At 47.6% G+C, this 22,179-nt stretch overlaps 2 protein-coding genes and 2 long non-coding RNA genes across 6 annotated transcripts; 3 read left to right on the top strand and 1 right to left on the bottom strand.

The window, feature by feature from the left end:
* Window positions 1-1,431: 1,431 nt before the first annotated feature.
* On the top strand, window positions 1,432-3,609 carry LOC9630209. Of its 3 annotated transcripts, XM_024666303.1 has the most exons (5): window positions 1,432-2,169; window positions 2,245-3,078; window positions 3,130-3,182; window positions 3,233-3,307; window positions 3,413-3,609. In XM_024666303.1, exons 1-2 carry the CDS (start codon window positions 1,452-1,454, stop codon window positions 2,709-2,711), a joined length of 1,185 nt encoding a protein of 394 aa, XP_024522071.1. In that variant the 5' UTR covers window positions 1,432-1,451; the 3' UTR covers window positions 2,712-3,078; window positions 3,130-3,182; window positions 3,233-3,307; window positions 3,413-3,609. The 3 variants fall into 3 exon arrangements, with proteins under 3 accessions (XP_024522071.1, XP_024522072.1, XP_024522070.1); XM_024666304.1 differs by having other exon boundaries at window positions 3,240-3,609; XM_024666302.1 differs by having other exon boundaries at window positions 3,233-3,609.
* A 959-nt stretch (window positions 3,610-4,568) lies between these two features.
* Window positions 4,569-4,798, bottom strand: LOC9630527. Its single transcript, XR_002991200.1, has 3 exons — window positions 4,746-4,798; window positions 4,642-4,687; window positions 4,569-4,589 (listed from the first exon to the last, which is right to left on the bottom strand). It is a non-coding gene; the product is annotated as an uncharacterized LOC9630527 (long non-coding RNA).
* An 8,614-nt stretch (window positions 4,799-13,412) lies between these two features.
* On the top strand, window positions 13,413-16,536 carry LOC112343204 (mediator of RNA polymerase II transcription subunit 16-like). The gene is made up of 12 exons (XM_024666314.1): window positions 13,413-13,465; window positions 13,510-13,598; window positions 13,668-13,758; window positions 13,809-13,910; window positions 13,961-14,026; window positions 14,087-14,638; window positions 14,695-15,283; window positions 15,334-15,413; window positions 15,476-15,772; window positions 15,823-16,031; window positions 16,079-16,149; window positions 16,205-16,536. The coding sequence occupies exons 4-9, from the start codon at window positions 13,859-13,861 to the stop codon at window positions 15,559-15,561; spliced, it is 1,425 nt and encodes a 474-aa protein (XP_024522082.1). The 5' UTR covers window positions 13,413-13,465; window positions 13,510-13,598; window positions 13,668-13,758; window positions 13,809-13,858; the 3' UTR covers window positions 15,562-15,772; window positions 15,823-16,031; window positions 16,079-16,149; window positions 16,205-16,536.
* Window positions 16,537-19,409: 2,873 nt separating this feature from the next.
* LOC9630208 lies at window positions 19,410-19,763 on the top strand. The gene is made up of 4 exons (XR_002991196.1): window positions 19,410-19,452; window positions 19,505-19,593; window positions 19,640-19,691; window positions 19,748-19,763. It is a non-coding gene; the product is annotated as an uncharacterized LOC9630208 (long non-coding RNA).
* Window positions 19,764-22,179: the final 2,416 nt, after the last annotated feature.

Raw genomic sequence — 22,179 nt, 5'->3', positions numbered from 1 at the left:
CCAGCTTCTCGACGGCTTGAAGCTTGAAGACGACAAGAAAGTGGAGGTGAAATAGGAATTGAAGCGACTAAATGAAGGATTCAGGCATGCAATTGCAAGGTACCTACAAGTAAGTGTGTCAGGGGTTGGCTATGGGCCCTTTGTTGTCGCAGAGACTGTGTCCTATAGCTCTTGGGAGATCTAGTCTCTTTCAATGGAGACTTGTTGGAGATTGGGATTCTTTTACGAGCTCGAGGGAGGAGAGCTTGGGATAGTTTATCTCTTTGGTGACCCTTCCAATTTGCATGAGGAGACAGCTTCGTGGTTTGTTTTACAAGTGGCAAAACAATCCACTACCTTCTTCATGACTCACTTTCCAGCAAAGGATGTGCCGAGGTTCCACAAATTGGTTCACACTAAGGGCACTTTCGAGCTAGCAAATGGATCTCACAAAGAACCAAACGCTTCCTTCTCAAGTATTGATGATGAAGAGTACCCAAGGTGCGCTATCGAGGTCGCGTACAAAAATGAAGATGTGGAAACACTCAAAGTAGAGATCAAGAGATGGGAATATGCTGTGTGCCGTCTGGCGGTCGAGATTAAAATCGAGTCAAAGGGAACCTCAAATGCTCTGTATGTCAAGCTTAGCTACTTCTGGAAAGAAGCCGGGAAGAGGCGCAAAGACCTTGATTTTAGTCCGAAGGTATGCTCTGAGGATAACAGGGACAAATTCCGTTTGACGTTCCCGTTGAGCTGGTTGTCTGCAAATGTTGAGCCGAAGCATGACTTTCTCATGGAGTGGGATCTTTATGAACTCCAAAAGCACATTATGGATCTCCTCTTCAAAGAGTACTAGAAGAACAAGATCGTTGTTGACGGGTTACCAGTGAACCCCGAGATCAATGACAAGCTTTATTGTAGCTGCCAGGGGAGAGACGAGGGGAGAAAAATGATTCTCTGTGACAACACTGAGGTAAGTTTTCATTATAATCGCTAGAACTAATTCTTTGGTTTTTGCAGTGATGGTACCATTTGGATTGTGCTGGGCTGTGCGGATGATAAACCACTTGATGACATCATCTTCTACTGTCAACAGTGTCTAGCTATAATGTGGTAGTGATACAAAGCAAGGCAAGGACTCAAAATACACTGAAAATTCGTTCCATCCAGAGACAAGATATGATCAAAGAGTGAAACTCTGTACTTCTTCCTTAGACGTACATGATAAAGGCACATTAGCCCTAGATGCTTCGAATATTCTCTATTTCTGTGTGCCTTTGCTCATTCTTGACCTAGCGGGGTTGCCGAGTTGGTCTAAGGCGATAGTCCGCAAGGGCATGGGTTCGAATCCCATTCCTGACAAAGCTTTTGTTTGAGTCCACGTGTCTTGCGTCCGTTGGCTAGAGTTTTGCCACGGACGCCTTGGCAGCAGATGAGTAGAATGTCGCGATCGATCGGCAAGGGCGAGAGGAATGTCGTGGATTTCGCGCTCCTTGACAGGGGTTCTCAAGGACAAGGACAAGGAAGAGAAGGATGAGGGTGGAGCAGAATTTTGGGACGATCCGGAGCTTTTTGAGCCGGGGCAGAGCGTGGGGGAGGATCTGGCTGAATTGCGGAAGTCTCTCACGCAATCGCTGTGGGGGGTAGGTTCTTTTCTTGCGCCGCCGCCAAAGTCACGCAGAGAAAATTCTCCCAAGGTAGAAGAGGAAACTTCTCAAGATGATTATCAGGCAAAGCAAGGAGTGGAGAATGCCGGTGAGAAAGAGAAGCTGAGTGGAATGCAAAGCGACTTTGCGGAACTCAAGGGAGGATTCGCGAAAGGTTTCCGGGGGGATGAGTCCCGGAGCAGTGACAAGCCGGAGGGAGCTTCCCAGGACGCGGGGCTGCTCAAGCCTTTGATTGACAACGTTCTCTCCAGCGACAAACCGGCCGGCCAGGTTACTCCTGTTGATGACGAAGAAGATACCAGTCGTGGTGGTGGCGTGAAGTCGTCTTCCAAGATGGGGATTTCGGCGGCGACTCTCGTGGATGGAGTGTCCAAGCTTGCGTCGAGCTTGTTCTTGTTTGATGACGAGCCAGACGAGGTCCCGGGGCTCACTGACGAGGTTGTCGCGTTTGCGAGGAACGTCTCTTTTCATCCCGAGACGTGGCTCGACTTTGCTCTTGCCTCGGACGATGATCTTCAAAACGGTATGGGAAGTGTTTTGACATTGTTTACCTTGAGGATCGCTTAGCAGGAGAAAAAAAATCTCTTTTTTCTTGCAGGATTTGAGATGAACCACGCTTATGCAGCGGAGCGTGCTGCGTTGAGGCTCGCCGCCTTGATTTGTCCCCGGCATATGAACGAGGGACGTTTTTGGCTGGGAATGGGAATTGTTGCAGCTCCAGGAATTAGAAAGAGAGAAACGTGCTTTAGAGAAACGACTTCTGTAAGCGGTCGTGGTGGCAAGGGCGCTAGATCGGAAGTCATTGATATCAGTGATGAGGAGAGTAATGGGGAGACGTCTATACTAGGTGAGAAGCGCAATCTGCCATTGAGCTTCACACCTCGAGGCCGTCGGGAGACAGTCGCAGTGAAGGAAGAACCGGGATGGCGTGGTACGGGTGTAAAGAAGGAAGAGCCTCCCGCGAGCTATGCTCAAACAGCTGCCTGGAATGGAGCAACTTCGTCTTACGGCTGGAGAGTTGCTCCAAAGATTGGAAGAAGTTTTGCTGATGGGCAGAAGGTTTGATCAGCCGGCTTCGTCGGGTTCATCTGTCCATGCAGGCCCAAAGAAGAAGGAAGAACCAGTTCAGAACACGAGCACAAACACAACTCCAAATCTGCTCAACCGGTGCCCGTGGTTCGCCGGAATGGTCAAGCCAGCATAGCAACTTCGTCTTACCGCTGGACAGCTCCTCCAAACAAGGAAGAAGTTTTGCCAACTGGTAGAAGGTTTGATCAGCCGTCGTCATCGGGTTCGTATGTCCATGCAGGCCCAAAGAAGGAGCCTTTGAGTCAAGCAACTCCAAAGAAGGAAGAATCAGTTCACAACACGAGCACAAACACAAGCTGCTCAACCGGTGCACGTAGACAAATGTCTTCGCCGGATCTTGGAGGTACACTTGCATTGACTGCTATTTGGATGTTTACATTTTCTTTTCCCACAGAGAATGATCACTCCTGAAACAAACGAAGAGGCCACTCCAGATGAGGGAATGAGGTATACTTTTAAATCTTCTATGTTTCACGGGTTTAAAGCGATCTTTGTAGAGAATAGCTTTAGCTTGGATGGTGAAGAGCGAGGAGCGTGGAAATTGTTCTGGTGGCTTTCTAGCAGATGACCAGGTGAGCCTTTTGTATGTCATATTGGTTGAACGATCTCCTTGACGTCAATCCGGGAACACAAGCCATTAAACCTGAGATTAAACCTGAGATCCTGAGCTTATGCAGAAGCCGGAGCCAAATAGAAGGGGTGGCACTCTTGTCGTACGCCCGACAAGCGTTTTGAGACAGTGGTATCATGAGATCGAGGAAAAAGTTACAGCGGCGGCAAGGTAACAGGAAGAGGTGTCCCTACGAGTTAGCCAAATATGACGTTGTGTTAACCACGTACTCAATTGTAACAAATGAGGTGCATTCTCCTTGCCCACCACTTCCAATTCCAGTCGCAAGTATGCCAGACCTACGCCACGCTCCTCAAGTGCAAATCCATGTCCACATTGTCGCTAGCAGCCTCACCTCCGCGATCACCTCTTCCTCCGGAGCGGGATAGCTTTGGAGACTGGGCTGGTGAAGATGGAGCTATCTCATGAGTTATAGAACACCATCTCAGCTAGCACGCAGGTAGTGGCTCCTCCATTCTCAGGGCCTCCTGCTCCAGCTCTTCAAATCCAAGCTCCCCAGACTAACACACCAGTCTGGGGACAATAGGTAAGGGAAACATCGTAGAAAGCTTTAGTGTCCCTCAATAGAAGCTCCCAAAGCAGAGTCAAAGCTTGCATTCACAATACTTGGAAGAATACCCTCCTGAAAGAAAATTCTTGCCCGTGCCTATGTCTGTACTTTCCCTTCTCCTGAAACACAACACACAACACACAAGTGAGCACGAATCGGTAGGAATGGTTTCTAAACATATGCACAGTTTGGCATCGAAGTTGAGCCCACCAGGAGCAAGACCTCCCTACACGAAGATAAGATAAACAAAAGATGATACGGTCAGGCGAAGAAACAAGTTTTCGAGTGACTTACATTCTGAAGCACTCAAAGCATCACTTGCGTGGTTTCTGCAATATCCATCAGGAGCAGGTCGGTATCCCATCCTGAAAGAAAATCTCTGAGGTACTGCGTGAAACGAAGTAGCGGAAAAAACCTACCTGTTTGAGCGTTTTCCCAAAACTCCATTGGTTCGAGAAACTTCCAGTTCATGACAGCAGCTGCATTCCACGAGTATCAGTACAAACAATAAACTTTCGGCTGTCTTACCTGTGTCGTTGCGTGGTTGCATTCGAAGTTGTCCACGCCGGAGGAATAGAGTTAGATGGATCTATGGGGAAAACCACAAGCTAGCTTACCCTTCAATCCATGTTTTTGCAAGAATCCAATTGCCGTTGCAGCATCCCAATCATATCTACATAAACAAACATTAAGTAAGGTGAATTAAGTTTAAAGCAAGCCCGTACTGATGCTTCGTGGGTTCCTGAGGCTTTGGTTCAATGAGAAGCACGCCTGCGATATGAAAGCAAAAAAATGTCTCAGCACCAAGCAGTCAGCGTGAGATACTTACCGTCAAATTCGATCTTCTTCTTGTACTCAGCGGCCGATTTCAAAAATTGTCGCTGAGGAAAGAGAGCAACAATACCTGGTGGCTGCGCCATGCATGTATCTTGGGTGCTTGAAAAGCTGCGCGGTTCCTGGGGAATGCGCCTAAGCCCTAAAACCCCGCCAGTTACACGTGGCAAAATCCAAAACACCCATGACGACATGTATGGGAAATCCATGCGCGGGACCCAAAACGGGAAACGAGGCTTGTTTTTGATCGAATTCCGTGGTTTGCTTCAATGCCATTGTCACCGTGATCAGCGATGCTTGAATGATCAGTGACTGTGTAGTGGAATGTGATAATTTCGGCATATGAAGATAGCAAAGAAGCTATTCGATAGGATGGAACGAGATTCTCACTGATCAATCCAGACTCGACGATCGTTATGCAGAGATCTTGATGGAGCACGAAACTTCTTTGCGAGGACGACACCATGTCATGAGCAACACTTCTCAACTCATTTGCGCAGCATGGCTACACTATTCTAGCAAAAGAAGCATTTACAAGGATGTCATACTGCGATCATTCAATGACCGTTTTTCTAACAGAGACAATACTCGACAAGGAAAGAAGAGAAAGAACGAAAACGAGAAAAGAGAAAAGATCGAGATCAACAATTTCGGGGAGGAATTGGAATAGGATGTAGGTATTTTTCTTCCGTGAGCTTCGCATCTCAGTAAGTTCTTCACTAAATTACCACTTTGTTCTATGTAAAGTTCTTCGCTATGTTTTTCTTCTGTGATCTTCACAAGATTTCTTGCAAGGTTTTTAAAGTTCTATAATGCTACATTCTCGCTCGTAAGAAATCCTGTTCTTGGAGCTCCTCCTTGGAGGACTCTTTTTTGTCATAGAAAATTCCATCTCCTTCTTGGCGTTGGATCTCAAGTAGCTCTCCTGGCTCACCAGCGAGTAGTGAGATGAGGAGGAGCTCTTGTTCCTCAGAGCCCACTGCCTCAGCCTGTAGCAATCGTTCCAGCAATCGAGCTCTACCTTCGCGGAAGTTCCAGCCAATGCGAAGCTCTACAACATCATTCTCACGCGGCTGTGCAAGCATGGGAAGGAGAAGGAGGCTCACTCCCATTAAATAAGTAGCCGGGATGCAAACCAGTGAGCATCGTGTGAGGAAAGTTTGCAGTTTCTTCTAACGAGTATTTCTGTCAGGTGTCACTTCAACAAGTTCCGCCAGAATTAAACACGGGAAGAATGACTTGGCAAACAGTGAGCTTCCGCTTGATTCATTTTGACTGTTTTTGCTAATCTTTCCGTGTTTTGGTCGTGGGAAGTTTCAGCCGTCGAGAAGCTTCGACTATAGCTTCTTTTGCGTTTTTTACTACTCTGATGCTATGACAAAGAAGAACTCCGTTTTGCAAGGTCCTAGAATGACATCTGCAACAGATCTCTGGCACTCAAGGATTGATAAATGGCTGCACGAGATCATGGTAATGTCCCTTCTCGCACCTCGATTTCAGCTCACTGGATTTTTTAATTTTTTTTTTCAGGAGCTTTCAGGAATGCTTCCATTTGAGCACTGACAGCTGCGATCTCGAACAGAGCTTTGCACCAGCAGGATCGGGAAAGGAAGTTGGGTTTCAAACCTTTGAGGATCATGGTCTAGGAGCTGAGACAACAGCATAAACAAGTAGCTCTGGTGAGTTTCGTTTGAAAAAATTTCCGATATTTCACAGGTATCCAAGTTGGCTTTTTTTTCTCTATTCGTTTTGTTAATCAGGCTGTATGGAAGGAGTGGGTTTCGTGGTGTGTAGAGTTCGGCGTTGACGCACCCTACGAGATTGGCGGGTCCAGTTCTCCTCGAACGAGATCTGTACTTCCACAGGCTGAGGTTTTGCCTTCTCAAACAAAATCACCTCTTGTTTTTCTGATCTCTAATTCCAGGCTAACTTTCGAGACGCTTCGGAAGCTGCGAGGGGGGCCAAGAGTATGCGCGAAAACGAGTGACGGCCCTCGTTTTCACGCATTCTCTTGGGAATAATGTGTTCAGATATTTTCTGGAATGGTTGAAACAAGAAGTACCGCCCAAACTGTACACCACTTGGATCGACGATCACATTTTCACGTATCATGCTCTAGGTGAGATTGGCGGATTGTGAACTTTCTTAGCAGCAATGCTATCTCTTGCAGGTGCTCCTTTTCTAGGAGCTCCAGATGCTCTGAAAGGCGTTCTTTCTGGGGTGACGTTTGGATTAACCAATTTCAGAGGTTCGTTAAAGCTGTTGGGACTTCGCAACGTCATTGACTTTTACTTCGTTTTGATAGGGTGCAGCTCGAATCATGCTTAGAACTTTCAGTTCCGGTTTGTGGATGTTGCCGTTTTCTGACGACAAATCACTGTCTCAAAGGAATACGACCAAAACGAAAGGCTTAGTTGCTCCAGACTTCGCTGAGCTTCTCTGGCTCACCAGCGAGTAGTGAGACGAGGAGGAGCTCTTGTTCCTCAGAGCTCGCTGCCTCAGCTTGTAGTAATCGTCCCAACAATCGAGCTCCACCCTTGTCTTGCGTTCTATCATCATCACCCCGCGACAGCCGAGCTTGCTGGTCTCCGTGATCCCAACTCCCTCCCTCTCGCCACAACTTGTGTAGTCCTAAGCTCACTACGTGTTTCCTGGCTTGGAGGATCATAGCAACGAGGAGCTGGCCCTGCAGCTGTTGCTTCTTCCGCCTTTGCATTCCCCAGCATCGGCGTTTAAGTTGGAGAGGATGGGAGCACATCCCGGATCGAGCTCGCTGTTATTCTTCTTTGCCGCTTGGTCCGCTCGATCCTTGTTTGTTGTGTGCGTCTTGCAAGCCGAAAGCAGCGTCCTCCAGGCCCGGTTTGGAGCAGCTCATCGGCCCTGTCGAGCCGTCCCAGCAAGCCGATCAATCACAGACCTGGTGATCCAGCTCCGGCACCAGCTTGTAGTCCTCAAGCATCGTGTAAAGGTACGACCGCGACTCCTCCATGAAGCTGCCGAGAACAAGTGGAGAAACGTCACGGCCCCGGGGATCATGCCGTGTGCCAGCACCTCCCAGAAGAGCTCCACGGCTTTCTTTGCGCACATATCCAGCGATCATCGCAGTCCACGAGACGTCGCCCTTGAAAACCATGTCCCTGTCGGCGGTTTCCAGGCCTCCGCAGCTGGCATACATGTCGACCAGTGCGGTCGTGAGCACTGCATCGTCTTCCAGACCACCACTCTTTAGAAGTTCCTGGTAGAGGAGCTTGCCTTGCACTGGAGCTGGAATGCTCGAGCAGGCACTCCATCTGTGTGCAGTGACGCCATCCAGCTGCATTCCCGCGAAGAGCGACAGAGTCATCTCCAGTCCCCGGCTTGGGTGTGAGCCGAGACGAAGAATGGAACAAGAGAATCATGTCCGGTGAAAGCCTGGACAAGCACGGAAGGCCCATGGATTAGTGGCCTCGAAAGCGGAGGTTTGCGGAGCGAGACGCTGCTTGCGGTGTGGAAACCGCGGTTGGCTTGGGAAGCTACACAGGTTTCATGGGCTCCAGGGGGGACGTGATAACTTCGTCGTGGAAGACCGTCCTACACAAGGTATTCAAACATGGTCTTTTCTTCGTTTTCGTTTTCATCACTCTCTTTCTCTTTGTATTCCAGTGCATGAGGTGTAAACTGCATCTCTTGATTTTGATGCAGAGATCTTGATGGAGCACGAAAGTTCACTTTGCAAGGACGATGCTCCGATCAATCTTTTTTATTCAATGACCGTTTTTTTAACAAAGACATTACTCAACAAAGAACAAACGAAAAAAGCGAAAAGCTCAAGATCAACAATTTCTGGGAGGAATTGGAATATGACAGGTGTCACGTAGCTATATTTCTTCCTTGAGCTTTGAAGAAGTTTGACTACGCTTGACTTGACCTGAGCCGTAGAAACGGGCGGTTGGATTCCATTGCTGATGGCAGATCAACCTGACTTGGCTGGCGTCCAAGATCACTCTCTCTAAGCAAATCTATAGACTTATATATTGTCCAAAAGATCACATTATTTTTATTATAGGGTTTATCTGTCTGTCATCCTTGGTCATCTCAACCTAAACCATTGCAGGAGGACTCCAAAAGATGGCATTCTCCAGGTATAAGGATTAGAAAGTTTTACTGCAGCTTGATCTTCTATAGTGTTGGAGCACCAACACAAGCTATTCATCTCTTCCTTGAATTTATCTTTACTCACTTCATAAATACCATGAGGATATTGAAATCTGTACCACAAACCTGATTCACTGCATTTAAAAGTAACATTGTGATTTCTAAAGTCAATGATTGCTGAGTGCTTGTCAAGCCAATCTTTCCCAAGAAATATACTATCAGAGGAGTCTTTAAGCACATCAAATGTTCTTCTTTCAAAAAACTTTCCCAAGTTATAAGCTAAATTCTCAACTCCATAACCTTCCTCCAATTGATCAGCTGCAATTGGCCTGATTCCAAAATACTTGTGACTGTGAACTGTAGGGAGTCCAAGTTTCTTGACAAGATCAAGTGATATAGCTGATGCGTCACAACCATTATCTATTACGATTTTGATTTCGTAGTCATTGATTCTGCCAGGGTAATACAGATCATAAAACATATTACATATATGTTGATTTATCCTTCTAAACCTTTTTGACCGAGATAAGTTATTGTCACCAGTAAGACAATATACAATACCATCTATCTCAAATGTTATTGTACTTTTACTATCATTGCAATTTAATTGTAGGCAATGTTGATGTATCCATGGTGAACCCAGCATTATATCGCTGCTATGTGAAACAAGTGGTAATGCAGTGAAAGTTTCTTTGAATTCACAACCCTGTATTGTAAATTTAAAATCCTTAACTTGCCAATTTATATCCACTGTGATATTGAGTTCTTCCACTAATTTTCGTGAGATAGCATTACAGTAACAACCAACATCCCACATAACTTCAATCTTCCTTTCAGCCTCAAGTTTTCCAACCAACTGTCCAAAAGCTATTGCCATGTAACCCTAGAAATGTTTTGCAGAATAAACCCTTTTATATTGATCCTATTTAAAAGAAATCCCTTTAAGAATATCCTTATTTAGCCGTGGTCAACGTACGACCTCCTGGATCGGGTTGACTACAAAGCTATTCTCCTCGTCACATGGTCAATGTAGCAATTCCTGGCACCTGGATTCACTGAGAAGTTGTCGCTACTTTACAAGGGGTTTAGAGCTTGCTCCTTGGTCATAAGATACATAGATCCTGCTAGATGAGTTTGCAGCAGATTCGACACACGGCAGCAGCATCTGTGAATGCCAAGTTCTTGGAGCCCTGGATGGAAGCGAAGGTATGGAGATCTCTCGCGAACCGTGGATGTCAACACATCAGTGTCGAGAGCCTCTGTGTATCTTCTCAAAGGGTGCGTACAGGAGAATAATCTAGCACAAATTCGCGGCAATCCTTCGCAGCCGCCTCCAGTGTTCGCCCTGCTGCACACAGATCGAGTGCTCTCACTGCCTGCTCGATCATTCCTGCACCAGTGCAAGGCAAGCTCCTCTACCAGGAACTTCTGGAGAGCGGTGGCCTGGAAGACGATGCAGTGCTCACGACCGCATTGCTCGACGTGTACGCCAGCTACGGAGGCCTGGAAACTGCCGAGAGGTTGTTCTGGGACATGGTTTTCAAGGACGAAGTCACGTGGACTGCGATGATCGCTGGATATGTGCGCAACGATCTAGAAAGCCGTGGAGCTCTTCTGGGAGATGCTGGCAAACGGCTTGAGCCCCGGGGGCCGTGACGTTTGTCCACTTGTTCTCGGCGGAGTCGCGGTGGTACCTTTATACCTCCTCGCTGCTATGATCCTCCAAGCCAGGAAACACGTAGTGAGCTTAGGACTACACAAGTTGTGGCGAGAGGGAGGGAGTTGGGATCACGGAGACCAGCAAGCTCGGCTGTCGCGGGGTGATGATGATAGAACGCAAGACAAGGGTGGAGCTCGATTGTTGGGACGATTACTACAAGCTGAGGCAGCGAGCTCTGAGGAACAAGAGCTCCTCCTCGTCTCACTACTCGCTGGTGAGCCAGAGAAGCTCAGCGAAGTCTGGAGCAACTAAGCCTTTCGTTTTGGTCGTATTCCTTTGAGACAGTGATTTGTCGTCAGAAAACGGCAACATCCACAAACCGGAACTGAAAGTTCTAAGCATGATTCGAGCTGCACCCTATCAAAACGAAGTAAAAGTCAATGACGTTGCGAAGTCCCAACAGCTTTAACGAACCTCTGAAATTGGTTAATCCAAACGTCACCCCAGAAAGAACGCCTTTCAGAGCATCTGGAGCTCCTAGAAAAGGAGCACCTGCAAGAGATAGCATTGCTGCTAAGAAAGTTCACAATCCGCCAATCTCACCTAGAGCATGATACGTGAAAATGTGATCGTCGATCCAAGTGGTGTACAGTTTGGGCGGTACTTCTTGTTTCAACCATTCCAGAAAATATCTGAACACATTATTCCCAAGAGAATGCGTGAAAACGAGGGCCGTCACTCGTTTTCGCGCATACTCTTGGCCCCCCTCGCAGCTTCCGAAGCGTCTCGAAAGTTAGCCTGGAATTAGAGATCAGAAAAACAAGAGGTGATTTTGTTTGAGAAGGCAAAACCTCAGCCTGTGGAAGTACAGATCTCGTTCGAGGAGAACTGGACCCGCCAATCTCGTAGGGTGCGTCAACGCCGAACTCTACACACCACGAAACCCACTCCTTCCATACAGCCTGATTAACAAAACGAATAGAGAAAAAAAAGCCAACTTGGATACCTGTGAAATATCGGAAATTTTTTCAAACGAAACTCACCAGAGCTACTTGTTTATGCTGTTGTCTCAGCTCCTAGACCATGATCCTCAAAGGTTTGAAACCCAACTTCCTTTCCCGATCCTGCTGGTGCAAAGCTCTGTTCGAGATCGCAGCTGTCAGTGCTCAAATGGAAGCATTCCTGAAAGCTCCTGAAAAAAAAAATTAAAAAATCCAGTGAGCTGAAATCGAGGTGCGAGAAGGGACATTACCATGATCTCGTGCAGCCATTTATCAATCCTTGAGTGCCAGAGATCTGTTGCAGATGTCATTCTAGGACCTTGCAAAACGGAGTTCTTCTTTGTCATAGCATCAGAGTAGTAAAAAACGCAAAAGAAGCTATAGTCGAAGCTTCTCGACGGCTGAAACTTCCCACGACCAAAACACGGAAAGATTAGCAAAAACAGTCAAAATGAATCAAGCGGAAGCTCACTGTTTGCCAAGTCATTCTTCCCGTGTTTAATTCTGGCGGAACTTGTTGAAGTGACACCTGACAGAAATACTCGTTAGAAGAAACTGCAAACTTTCCTCACACGATGCTCACTGGTTTGCATCCCGGCTACTTATTTAATGGGAGTGAGCCTCCTTCTCCTTCCCATGCTTGCACAGCCGCGTGAGAATGATGTTGTAGAGCTTCGCATTGGCTGGAACTTCCGCGAAGGTAGAGCTCGATTGCTGGAACGATTGCTACAGGCTGAGGCAGTGGGCTCTGAGGAACAAGAGCTCCTCCTCATCTCACTACTCGCTGGTGAGCCAGGAGAGCTACTTGAGATCCAACGCCAAGAAGGAGATGGAATTTTCTATGACAAAAAAGAGTCCTCCAAGGAGGAGCTCCAAGAACAGGATTTCTTACGAGCGAGAATGTAGCATTATAGAACTTTAAAAACCTTGCAAGAAATCTTGTGAAGATCACAGAAGAAAAACATAGCGAAGAACTTTACATAGAACAAAGTGGTAATTTAGTGAAGAACTTACTGAGATGCGAAGCTCACGGAAGAAAAATACCTACATCCTATTCCAATTCCTCCCCGAAATTGTTGATCTCGATCTTTTCTCTTTTCTCGTTTTCGTTCTTTCTCTTCTTTCCTTGTCGAGTATTGTCTCTGTTAGAAAAACGGTCATTGAATGATCACATCCTTGTAAATGCTTCTTTTGCTAGAATAGTGTAGCCATGCTGCGCAAATGAGTTGAGAAGTGTTGCTCATGACATGGTGTCGTCCTCGCAAAGAAGTTTCGTGCTCCATCAAGATCTCTGCATAACGATCGTCGAGTCTGGATTGATCAGTGAGAATCTCGTTCCATCCTATCGAATAGCTTCTTTGCTATCTTCATATGCCGAAATAATCACATTCCACTACACAGTCACTGATCATTCAAGCATCGCTGATCACGGTGACAATGGCATTGAAGCAAACCACGGAATTCGATCAAAAACAAGCCTCGTTTCCCGTTTTGGTCCCGCGCATGGATTTCCCATACATGTCGTCATGGGTGTTTTGGATTTTGCCACGTGTAACTGGCGGGGTTTTAGGGCTTAGGCGCATTCCCCGGGAATCTCTCGCGCATCCCTGCGCCTCGGTGGCGCCGGCGGAGGAGCTAAATGGATGCTGCCCCGGCAGCGGCTCCTCCAGCCACTGGCGACAAGGGCAGCGATGGCGAGGAGGAGAATCCAGCTGCAGCCGATGGCGATGACGAGAGCAGCACAATCCTCCAGCGGCGGAGGGATTTCAAATCTTTCAGGCAAGAACAGTGCGATCAGTGGCAGGGAATGCGATTGCTGACACGCGATGGACGCTTGAAATTTCGCAGCATTGGCGCCGCTTGGTGTGGGAAAACGAACATAATCGCCTGCGCCACGGAGACTTGTGCGAGAGATCCAGGGTATGGATGGTTTCTCTCTCGAGATGAAAATTCTGGTTTCCTAGTTCTCGGCAGAAGCCTACGTTCTGGATTCCAGTCCATCTCGTCGATCCTGAGAGGCCCACAGAGCACGCAATCTTCAACGTGGTTGCTGGTGAGTGAATTTTATTCTTCCAAGAATCTACTTTTTCTCTCTTTTTTTTTCTCTTGTGCTGTGCTCTAGACACTCCTTGTGATTCCATCGCCTTCATCGAGTGGTCTCCTCCCAGCTGCGAGCGTGCGCTTTTAGTGGTGAATTCTCGTAACCATCCAAAGTATGTCTTTTTTTCTCTTTCTTTCCTTCTGTTTATACATTGTTCCTCAGGGCCCCTTGAATGTGGCACGGGCATTTAATTGCTGGAATTGTGAGCACGAATGGAGGCAAGATCAAGCAGTTGTCACGAAATGGATCACTCCACAGTATTCGGTGAGCTCAGAGTTATCCTTTCTCGGCTTAGCTTTAAACTATGTTTTCAGTACCAATGGACGGAACTTCACCACTGTTTGAGGAAAGATTCCTAGCACGTCAAGCTACAATCTCTGGTGATCAAAGTTTACATTCGAAAGTTCGTCCGTCTCGCGCTAACCTTCGCTAACTTGCAGCTAAATGGCCGAATTTTCTTTGTGCTTGCATCGTTTTATCGTCGGGTGTGGTGCAACTCCGATGGCGGCGGTCGCCTCTCAAAGACTCCTCTACGCCAGTTTGGTACTCGTCAAGCAGAGGTGTTTTAGGAGCTGGGCCGAGTGGAATCTATGCTGCAGATGTTATCGTCAACGACGCTGGCTCCTTGATAGTTGCAGGAGTGCCTATCGGTAATCCTTCTACAATTGTCATCTGGGAGATCACTCCAGGCGTATTTAATGGTCAGCAGCTGATGAAGCTTGGTGCGTCGCCTCTACCATTTACTGCTCCTTCATGGCCGGGGATGGCATCGTTGGCAGCGTATCTTCTCAGTTGGCAGGAGCTTCGCGAGAAGGACCTTCCTGACAAGGAAGGTCCTTTGCTGCAGTGCTCGCCAATTTCAAACTTGTCCGCCTACGTGAGTCCGGAGGCGTCCACTGGATCGAATGTAGCAGCTTGGGGAACCGGAGTGGCAGCAGTGGCATTCGATCCGGAAAAGCAAGGGACGGCGCTTCTTGTTGTGATAGTTGAAGGTTTGGTCGTCAATATTATCGTTCTTTGCTCATTCTTTTTCTCTCTGTCTCTACAGGACAATATATGTCCCCAAAACATCCTGATGGAGGGCCTTCTATGACCGGATGGAAGTTTCAAAGGTGGGAAAGTTCACGGCAACAAGTGGCCATACACTCTGTTTTTGAGGCAGGAGCTGCGAATTACGGTGCTATGTCGCATCCTATGGCTACAACATGGAAAACAGTCGTGAACAAGAGCTTTCCTCAGACAAAGCTGGCCATGTCGTATAATAAACGAGGGCGGGACGCTTCGAGCAGCATGGATACAGGTGACGCTGCGGCCGAGGAACAGGAAACAGAGCCTTTACCCGTCGTCAAGTGTATCGCAAAAGTTCGCTTCAGCGGTCACGGGGGAGAAGTTGCGGTGGCACTCTTAGGTGGCGAAGTTCACTTGTTCTCTGGCCCTGGGCTGGTTCCGGTCGAGAACTTCTGCGTCCAAGTCGGGCTTTTGGTTGCATCTCCAGCTCTATCTGCTTCCGGTTGCTGCCTCTCATGTGCCTGGCATGACACAGACTCCGACACCAGCTTCTTGAAGATTGTTCGTGTTCGATCCCTTTCATCATCTGGGCCTACAACTGCGCCCCTGGAACGCCAGATAGCCGACAGGTAAGTTCCTTCTTTGGGTGAAGTAGATGCTCAACCATTTGATGAAACAGATTTTGGTGGAGCTTGGTAACTCAACTTGATTGGTGGGACGCTATTGCGTACTCTCAAAGCGCTGCTGACGAAGGCCTAGGTAGTTTTTCATGTCTCTATCATCTCCCGCGCGTGCTAATTCATGCCTTTTATGTTTGTCAGTTTCTCTAGGGGCAATTGCAGCGGTTCTAGATTCATTCTTTGCCAAATGCAGGTCATCGTCAGCATTACGGTCTGGATCACATTAAGTGTAGGATGTTAGAGGGGGCAGATGCTGCTGAAGTAAGAGTACTTGTCCTTGATCAGGCCAGATTTTTCTTGGAAGTCCTAGGCAAAGGCATAGAAGCAGCACTCGTTAATCCTTCGACGCTTATTCTCGACCAAGCACCCAGCGAAACTCCGACAGGTCTTGGCGGTGAAGCCATGCTTGTTGATCCAGCTCTCGTTCATCAAATTCAGGTTCGTTTCGACACTTGCAACAACACTGTCATTGAAACGCTCTCGTGCAGTCTTACGTCGACGTGATTTTGGATCTAGCGTCTCACTTTTTGACCCGATTGTGGAGATACGCAAGCTTTTGCCGAACTCTTGCTGCTGTCAAAGCACCAAGCTCAAACGGTCCTCCCGCAGGATCTCAGCCTCCAGCGCCAGCAGCAGCAGCAGCAGCAGCACCAGTTCCGACACCAGCAGCACCTCCAACGACAACACCACCAACCAGGTATGGCGACAGTTTTTTGATGTCTTCTCAGCCGAATTCTTATTCAGGAAACCAAGGAGGAACACGTCCTTTGAGACTGGGAAGTGGAAATACTGGTCAAGGCTATACAGCCGACGAGGTCTGCGCATTTCTTTTTGTTTTCATTTCCAGAAGCTCACCAGCTTTAACTGCAGGTGAAATATTTATTTCTCGTGTTGTTAGATCTATGCAAGAGAACAGCGCCGCTTGCTCATCCGTTCCTCATCGCGGAAGAATGGAACAAGAGAATCATGTCCGGTGGACCTTGGTCCGAGAGACTGGAAAGCCTGGACAAGCACGAAAGGCCCATGGATTTGTGGCCTCGAAAGCGGAGGTTTGCAGAGCGAGACGCTGCTTGCGGTGTGGAAACCGCGGTTGGCTTGGGAAGCTACGCAGGTTTCATGGGCTCCAGGCGGGACGTAGTGATCTTATTAGACTAGAGTTTACTTTTATCCAGATTAAGGTCAAAATAAAGCATTTGGTTAGGTTTGAAAAAAAAAAGGTATATTCTTTTTTTTCCCTGGCTGGGCGGGAAAGCAACGAGAGGAGCGCGATGGTGGAGAAGGAGAACAAGAAAGAGGGCAAGAGGAGAACGCCGAAGGACGGTCCACGGCAGATCAGCTTCACCAAAGAGAAGCGGCAGTCGCTGACCGGGGGATCCCCCAAGCCGGTAGAAGAATTTCACTTTCTTTGCGTTGAATCATTGCTTCTTGTTTTCTTCTTCCAGAAGGATGATCCTCCTCCTCCTCCTCCTCAGCAGCAGCAGCAGCAGCAGCAGCACGATCCAGAGCCGGAGCCAAAGCCGCTGCAGCCGATCAAGTCGAATGCATGCATAATTCTCTAGCTTGTTTCATGGCCATGGCGGCGATGGCGCAATCCAAAATTCTTTGTTCTTGCAATTGAAATTTAGGGTTTAGCGATCCATGGAGGCTGCCGTGTGGCGACGAGCCGGCATCGCGCTGCGCCAATCGGTGAGTTGTTCCTTCTCCCGGACGATCGATTCCAGCGTGGCCTTGCGGCAGCGAATCGACGATGGGAATGCGGCTCAATCAAGCCCCATGGCGGGAATCGATCATAATCCAGTGCCAGGGCGCGGCAGCGGCGATCGAGGAGCAGGAAAGATCAAGCTGGAGGAGCTCTCCTTCAAGCCAGGGATCGCGGACAAGCCCTCCGGCAGTGGCGAGGTTTAGGCGACTGGCGATCTCGGCCGAGGCACAGGAGCTCCTGGACATCCTCGAGACGGAGATGGAGGAGGTGCGCGAGCACAAGCTCCGCGACTACTGCGGCAAGCTCAGCACGGACATCGTGGTGGATATCGTGGTGGATGTGCTCAACCACGCCAGGGACGTGGAGGCGACGATCCAGTTCTTCGACTGGTGCCACGGCCGCCATGGCTACACGCACACGGCATTTGCCTTTAACCGGCTTCTCGAGTTCTTGGTGAACAAGCGGCAGTACAAGCGCGCGCACCAGATGCTCATCGCCCACAGCAAGCCGAGCTCGTTCCAGGCGAATGCTGTCACGTACTCGACCATCGTCCGCGGCTACTGCGAGGATGGCGAGACGAGGCAGGCAGGCTCTGGCACTCCTGGAACACATGAAGAAGGCGGAAGTTCCAGCCAACGCGAAGCTCTACACCATCATTCTCACGCATCTGTGCAACCATGGGAAGGAGAAGGAGGCTCACTCCCATCAAATAAGTAGCGGGGATGCAAACCAGTGAGCATCGTGTGAGGAAAGTTTGCAGTTTCTTCTAACGAAATTTCTGTCAGGTGTCACTTCAACAAGTTCCGCCAGAATTAAACACGGGAAGAATGACTTGGCAAACAGTGAGCTTCCGCTTGATTCATTTTGACTGTTTTTGCTAATCTTTCCGTGTTTTGGTCGTGGGAAGTTTCAGCCGTCGAGAAGCTTCGACTATAGCTTCTTTTGCGTTTTTTACTACTCTGATGCTATGACAAAGAAGAACTCCGTTTTGCAAGGTCCTAGAATGACATCTGCAACAGATCTCTGGCACTCAGGGATTGATAAATGGCTGCACGAGATCATGGTATTGTCCCTTCTCGCCCCTCGATTTCAGCTCACTGGATTTTTTAATTTTTTTTTTCAGGAGCTTTCAGGAATGCTTCCATTTGAGCACTGACAGCTGCGATCTCGAACAGAGCTTTGCACCAGCAGGATCGGGAAAGGAAGTTGGGTTTCAAACCTTTGAGGATCATGGTCTAGGAGCTGAGACAACAGCATAAACAAGTAGCTCTGGTGAGTTTCGTTTGAAAAAATTTCCGATATTTCACAGGTATCCAAGCTGGCTTTTTTTTCTCTATTCGTTTTGTTAATCAGGCTGTATGGAAGGAGTGGGTTTCGTGGTGTGTAGAATTCGGCGTTGACGCACCCTACGAGATTGGCGGGTCCAGTTCTCCTCGAACGAGATCTGTACTTCCACAGGCTGAGGTTTTGCCTTCTCAAACAGAATCACCTCTTGTTTTTCTGATGTCTAATTCCAGGCTAACTTTCGAGACGCTTCGGAAGCTGCGAGGGGGGCCAAGAGTATGCGCGAAAACGAGTGACGGCCCTCGTTTTCGCGCATTCTCTTGGGAATAATGTGTTCAGATATTTTCTGGAATGGTTGAAACAAGAAGTACCGCCCAAACTGTACACCACTTGGATCGACGATCACATTTTCACGTATCATGCTCTAGGTGAGATTGGCGGATTGTGAACCTTCTTACCAGCAATGCTATCTCTTGCAGGTGCTCCATTTCTAGGAGCTCCAGATGCTCTGAAAGGCGTTCTTTCTGGGGTGACGTTTGGATTACCAATTTCAGAGGTTCGTTAAAGCTGTTGGGACTTCGCAACTCATTGGCTTTTACATCGTTTTGATAGGGTGCAGCTCGAATCATGCTTAGAACTTTCAGTTCCGGTTTGTGGATGTTGCCGTTTTCTGACGACAAACCACTGTCTCAAAGAAATACGACCAAAACGAAAGGCTTAGTTGCCCCAGACTGGCCTGTCGACGTGCTTGAGGTGGACATGCCAAGTTCTGGTAACAAACGAATGGCTTATTAATGCGTTATCCAATTTTTGTCCACTTTGGCAGGGGTGGTCTATCCTGGTGAGTTTTTGGAAAACGGAGCCCTTGCAGCTCTAGCAAATTACACAGTTCCTATCCAGCGGTTTTATTCAGCTCAAAAAATATCGGATGGCACAAGCTTCAAGGAGATGGGTGAATTTGATCCTCAAGCTAAACTGGCTTTCTATCAGCTCAAGAAGTGTGTGATTACTAAACTACTTCCTAATTCTCAGATACTACTTGGATAATCCGTTGTTCAATCCACTAACTCCATGGGAGCGGCTGCCGATCGAAAATGTGTTTTGCATGTATGGTATCAATCTTAAGACTGAGGTTAGTCCTCTTTGAAAACCTTATAGTGGAAAGATTGAGTTGTGAAATGCAGGTTGGCTATCAACTGTCTCCGAGTGGAAAGCCGTACCCAATTATCAAGGATGTCATCTATGAAACAGATGGAGGTTCGTTGCAGACAAGGTAAGCACTTTGTAAACAAGATCATTTCTAAAAACCATTGCAACAGGTCAGGATTAGATGTCGATGGAAAAGGTGGTGTTGCGAGTGGTGATTCCACAGTGAGTTATCTTACAAACTTCTGTTCTTGATGGCCTACATGTTTTCATATGCTTAGGTACCATACCAAAAAGAGTCCTCCAAGGAGGAGCTCCAAGAACAGGATTTCTTACGAGCCAGAATGTAGCATTATAGAACTTTAAAAACCTTGCAAGAAATCTTGTGAAGATCACAGAAGAAAAACATAACGAAGAACTTTACATAGAACAAAGTGGTAATTTAGTGAAGAACTTACATACAAAGGATAGGACTTAAGGACTTTATAAGCTGCGAAGCTCACGGAAGAAAAATAGCTAAGTGACTACTTCTCCTCACTTGTCATATTCCAATTCCTCCCCGAAATTGTTGATCTCGAGCTTTTCTCGTTTTTCTTCTTTCTCTTATTTCCTTGTCGAGTATTGTCTTTGTTAGAAAAACGGTCATTGAATCAAAGAGATTGATCACAGTATGACATGCTATAAATGGCTCGAATAGTGTAGCCATGCTGCGCAAATGAGTTGATAAGTATTGCTCATGACATGGTGTCGTCCTCGCAAAGAACTTTTGTGCTCCATCAAGATCTCTGCACAACGATCGTCGAGTCTGGATTGATCAGTTTTTTGTTGTGAGAATCTCGTTGATGGTTTAGGGCCTAGGCGCATTCTAATCCCCAGGTGCGGTGTGGTTCAGTCTTTTCTCTTTGCTGATTTTTCCATGGTAATGTCGTGTGCCTGTCAGCACCACGTCATACTTCGAGAGCATCTTGTCTCATCACCAGAGGTTCTGCATTGGATCCCTGGTTTTGCAGCTATAGAGCTTGGAATCTCATACAAACTTGCCGCTGATATGTGTTTTTCCTCACATATACAAGTGCTTATGTTACTTTACCTGAATTGTCGATATGTTGCTCATTGTCTACTCAGTATTTGGTGCTCTTACGCATTTAACTGAATGCTTTTTCTTCCAGAACTTGGAGAACATATATCCCGCTTTTGCGGTCAGGATCTTAATCGCCAATGACAACGGAAAGAGGACAAGACCGACAATGCATGGATATCATGAACCAGTTTTCAATCACAAAGCCGGTAAGCTTTTGCTTTGATCTTTTCTCCTTGGAAGGCTTTTGGACACTTGCTTTATACCGCAGGAACAAGTGCTTGAGACTACGCTCTTGTTATCTCTGTCCTGGTGGAGACATACACGTCATATTGTATCATCTTTTTACTTCCCTCTTGACAAAATAGTTTTGGATTCTCGGGGGATTCCTTTTCAAGTTTATGGAGATATAATAATAATAATAAAAATTTACAGTACATATATGGAGGGAATAGGCCGAAGCATCGCGATCCTCGCGACGAGGTTCGTCTGCGGCATCCTCTGGAAGGCGAGCTTGGAAATCTCGAGGCGATCGTTGAGCGCGCCCGAGGCGATGATCGCCGTACCTATGTCGCAGCTCTCTGCGCAGTAGCCTTGAGCAAGCTCATATTGCTTCCACTTCCACTCTTGAAACTCTTTGTCCGCCTGTGTGGCCAGTGCGAGATAAAGAAAAACGACCGATTCGATCATCCATCCGCTCGTGGATCCAGGCGAGCCAGTATCAGGGGTTTAGACAAGATCTGGGCACTCCGAGCGAGAGCAGCAGCGTCGTCGCGGTCAAGAATCCATCCATCCGCATTGGGGTCACCATGACGCCATAGCCGCCTTCGCGGATCTTGGAGTCCTTGCTCGCAGAAGGATGGTGGAGGAAACTCACGGGAGGAGCTGTCCCGCGAGGAGGATGGGCAAAAACATAGCACTATCAAATCAAAAACTAAAATAAAATGGCAACACACTTCTTACACTCGTGTAGATAGATTTCGCTAGCGGTCATTCGTTTCCTTCTTCTTGCCGCCCTCTGCTCCATTGATATTGTTGTGTCATCTCATAAACTTCATCCATGTCACAGCTAAACTTGAACCTGCTGTAGAACCTGGCCTTGACTATACTCATAGGAACTCCATCTGGATGTGACATACGTGAAGGATGTCTTACATGACGCCCAAGAGGTCCTTGATCCTCACACAGCCGAATGTGTTGAGACGCGCCAAACTGCTTCTTAAAGTGCCTTGAGATGGGAGACGTCGAAGCCTCTCCGCTCTTGTTCCTGCGGTGTTAAGCACAAAAGCCGGATATATGCTCTCCAAGTTCTGGAAGAAAAAGCATTCAGTTAAATGCGTAAGAGCACATGTAGCCAATTCAGGCAAAGTAACATAAGCACTTGTGTGTGTGTGAGGGAAAACACATACCAGCGGCAATTCCAAGCTATATAGCTTCTGGTGATGAAACAAGATGTAACCTGGAAGACCAGCAAAAGAACACCGCCGGATGCGCGAGAGATTCCCGGGTAAGCCCTAAACCCTCGCATGCTACACGTGGCAAAATCCACGAAAACAGCAATCGGGAGGAGCTTAAATGCCATTGTCACCGTCGTGGATTTTCTCGAAGCAAAGAAGCTCAATAGGATGGAACAAG

This window comes from Selaginella moellendorffii, unplaced genomic scaffold (assembly GCF_000143415.4).
Source record: "Selaginella moellendorffii unplaced genomic scaffold, v1.0 SELMOscaffold_139, whole genome shotgun sequence".
Taxonomy (NCBI): domain Eukaryota; kingdom Viridiplantae; phylum Streptophyta; class Lycopodiopsida; order Selaginellales; family Selaginellaceae; genus Selaginella; species Selaginella moellendorffii.
Note: the sequence above shows the minus strand (reverse complement) of the source record. Positions and strands in the feature narration are given on the sequence as shown.

Coding starts and splice junctions, on each gene's coding strand:
- LOC9630209 (XM_024666304.1), top strand. CDS start 1,452: ATGTCGTGGATTTCGCGCTCCTTGACAGGGGTTCTCAAGGACAAGGAC. Junction 2,170..2,244: donor GGACGATGATCTTCAAAACG/GTATGGGAAGTG, acceptor TTTTTCTTGCAG/GATTTGAGATGAACCACGCT.
- LOC112343204 (XM_024666314.1), top strand. CDS start 13,859: ATGGAGGCAAGATCAAGCAGTTGTCACGAAATGGATCACTCCACAGTA. Junction 13,911..13,960: donor GGATCACTCCACAGTATTCG/GTGAGCTCAGAG, acceptor CTATGTTTTCAG/TACCAATGGACGGAACTTCA. Junction 14,639..14,694: donor TCTTGTTGTGATAGTTGAAG/GTTTGGTCGTCA, acceptor CTGTCTCTACAG/GACAATATATGTCCCCAAAA.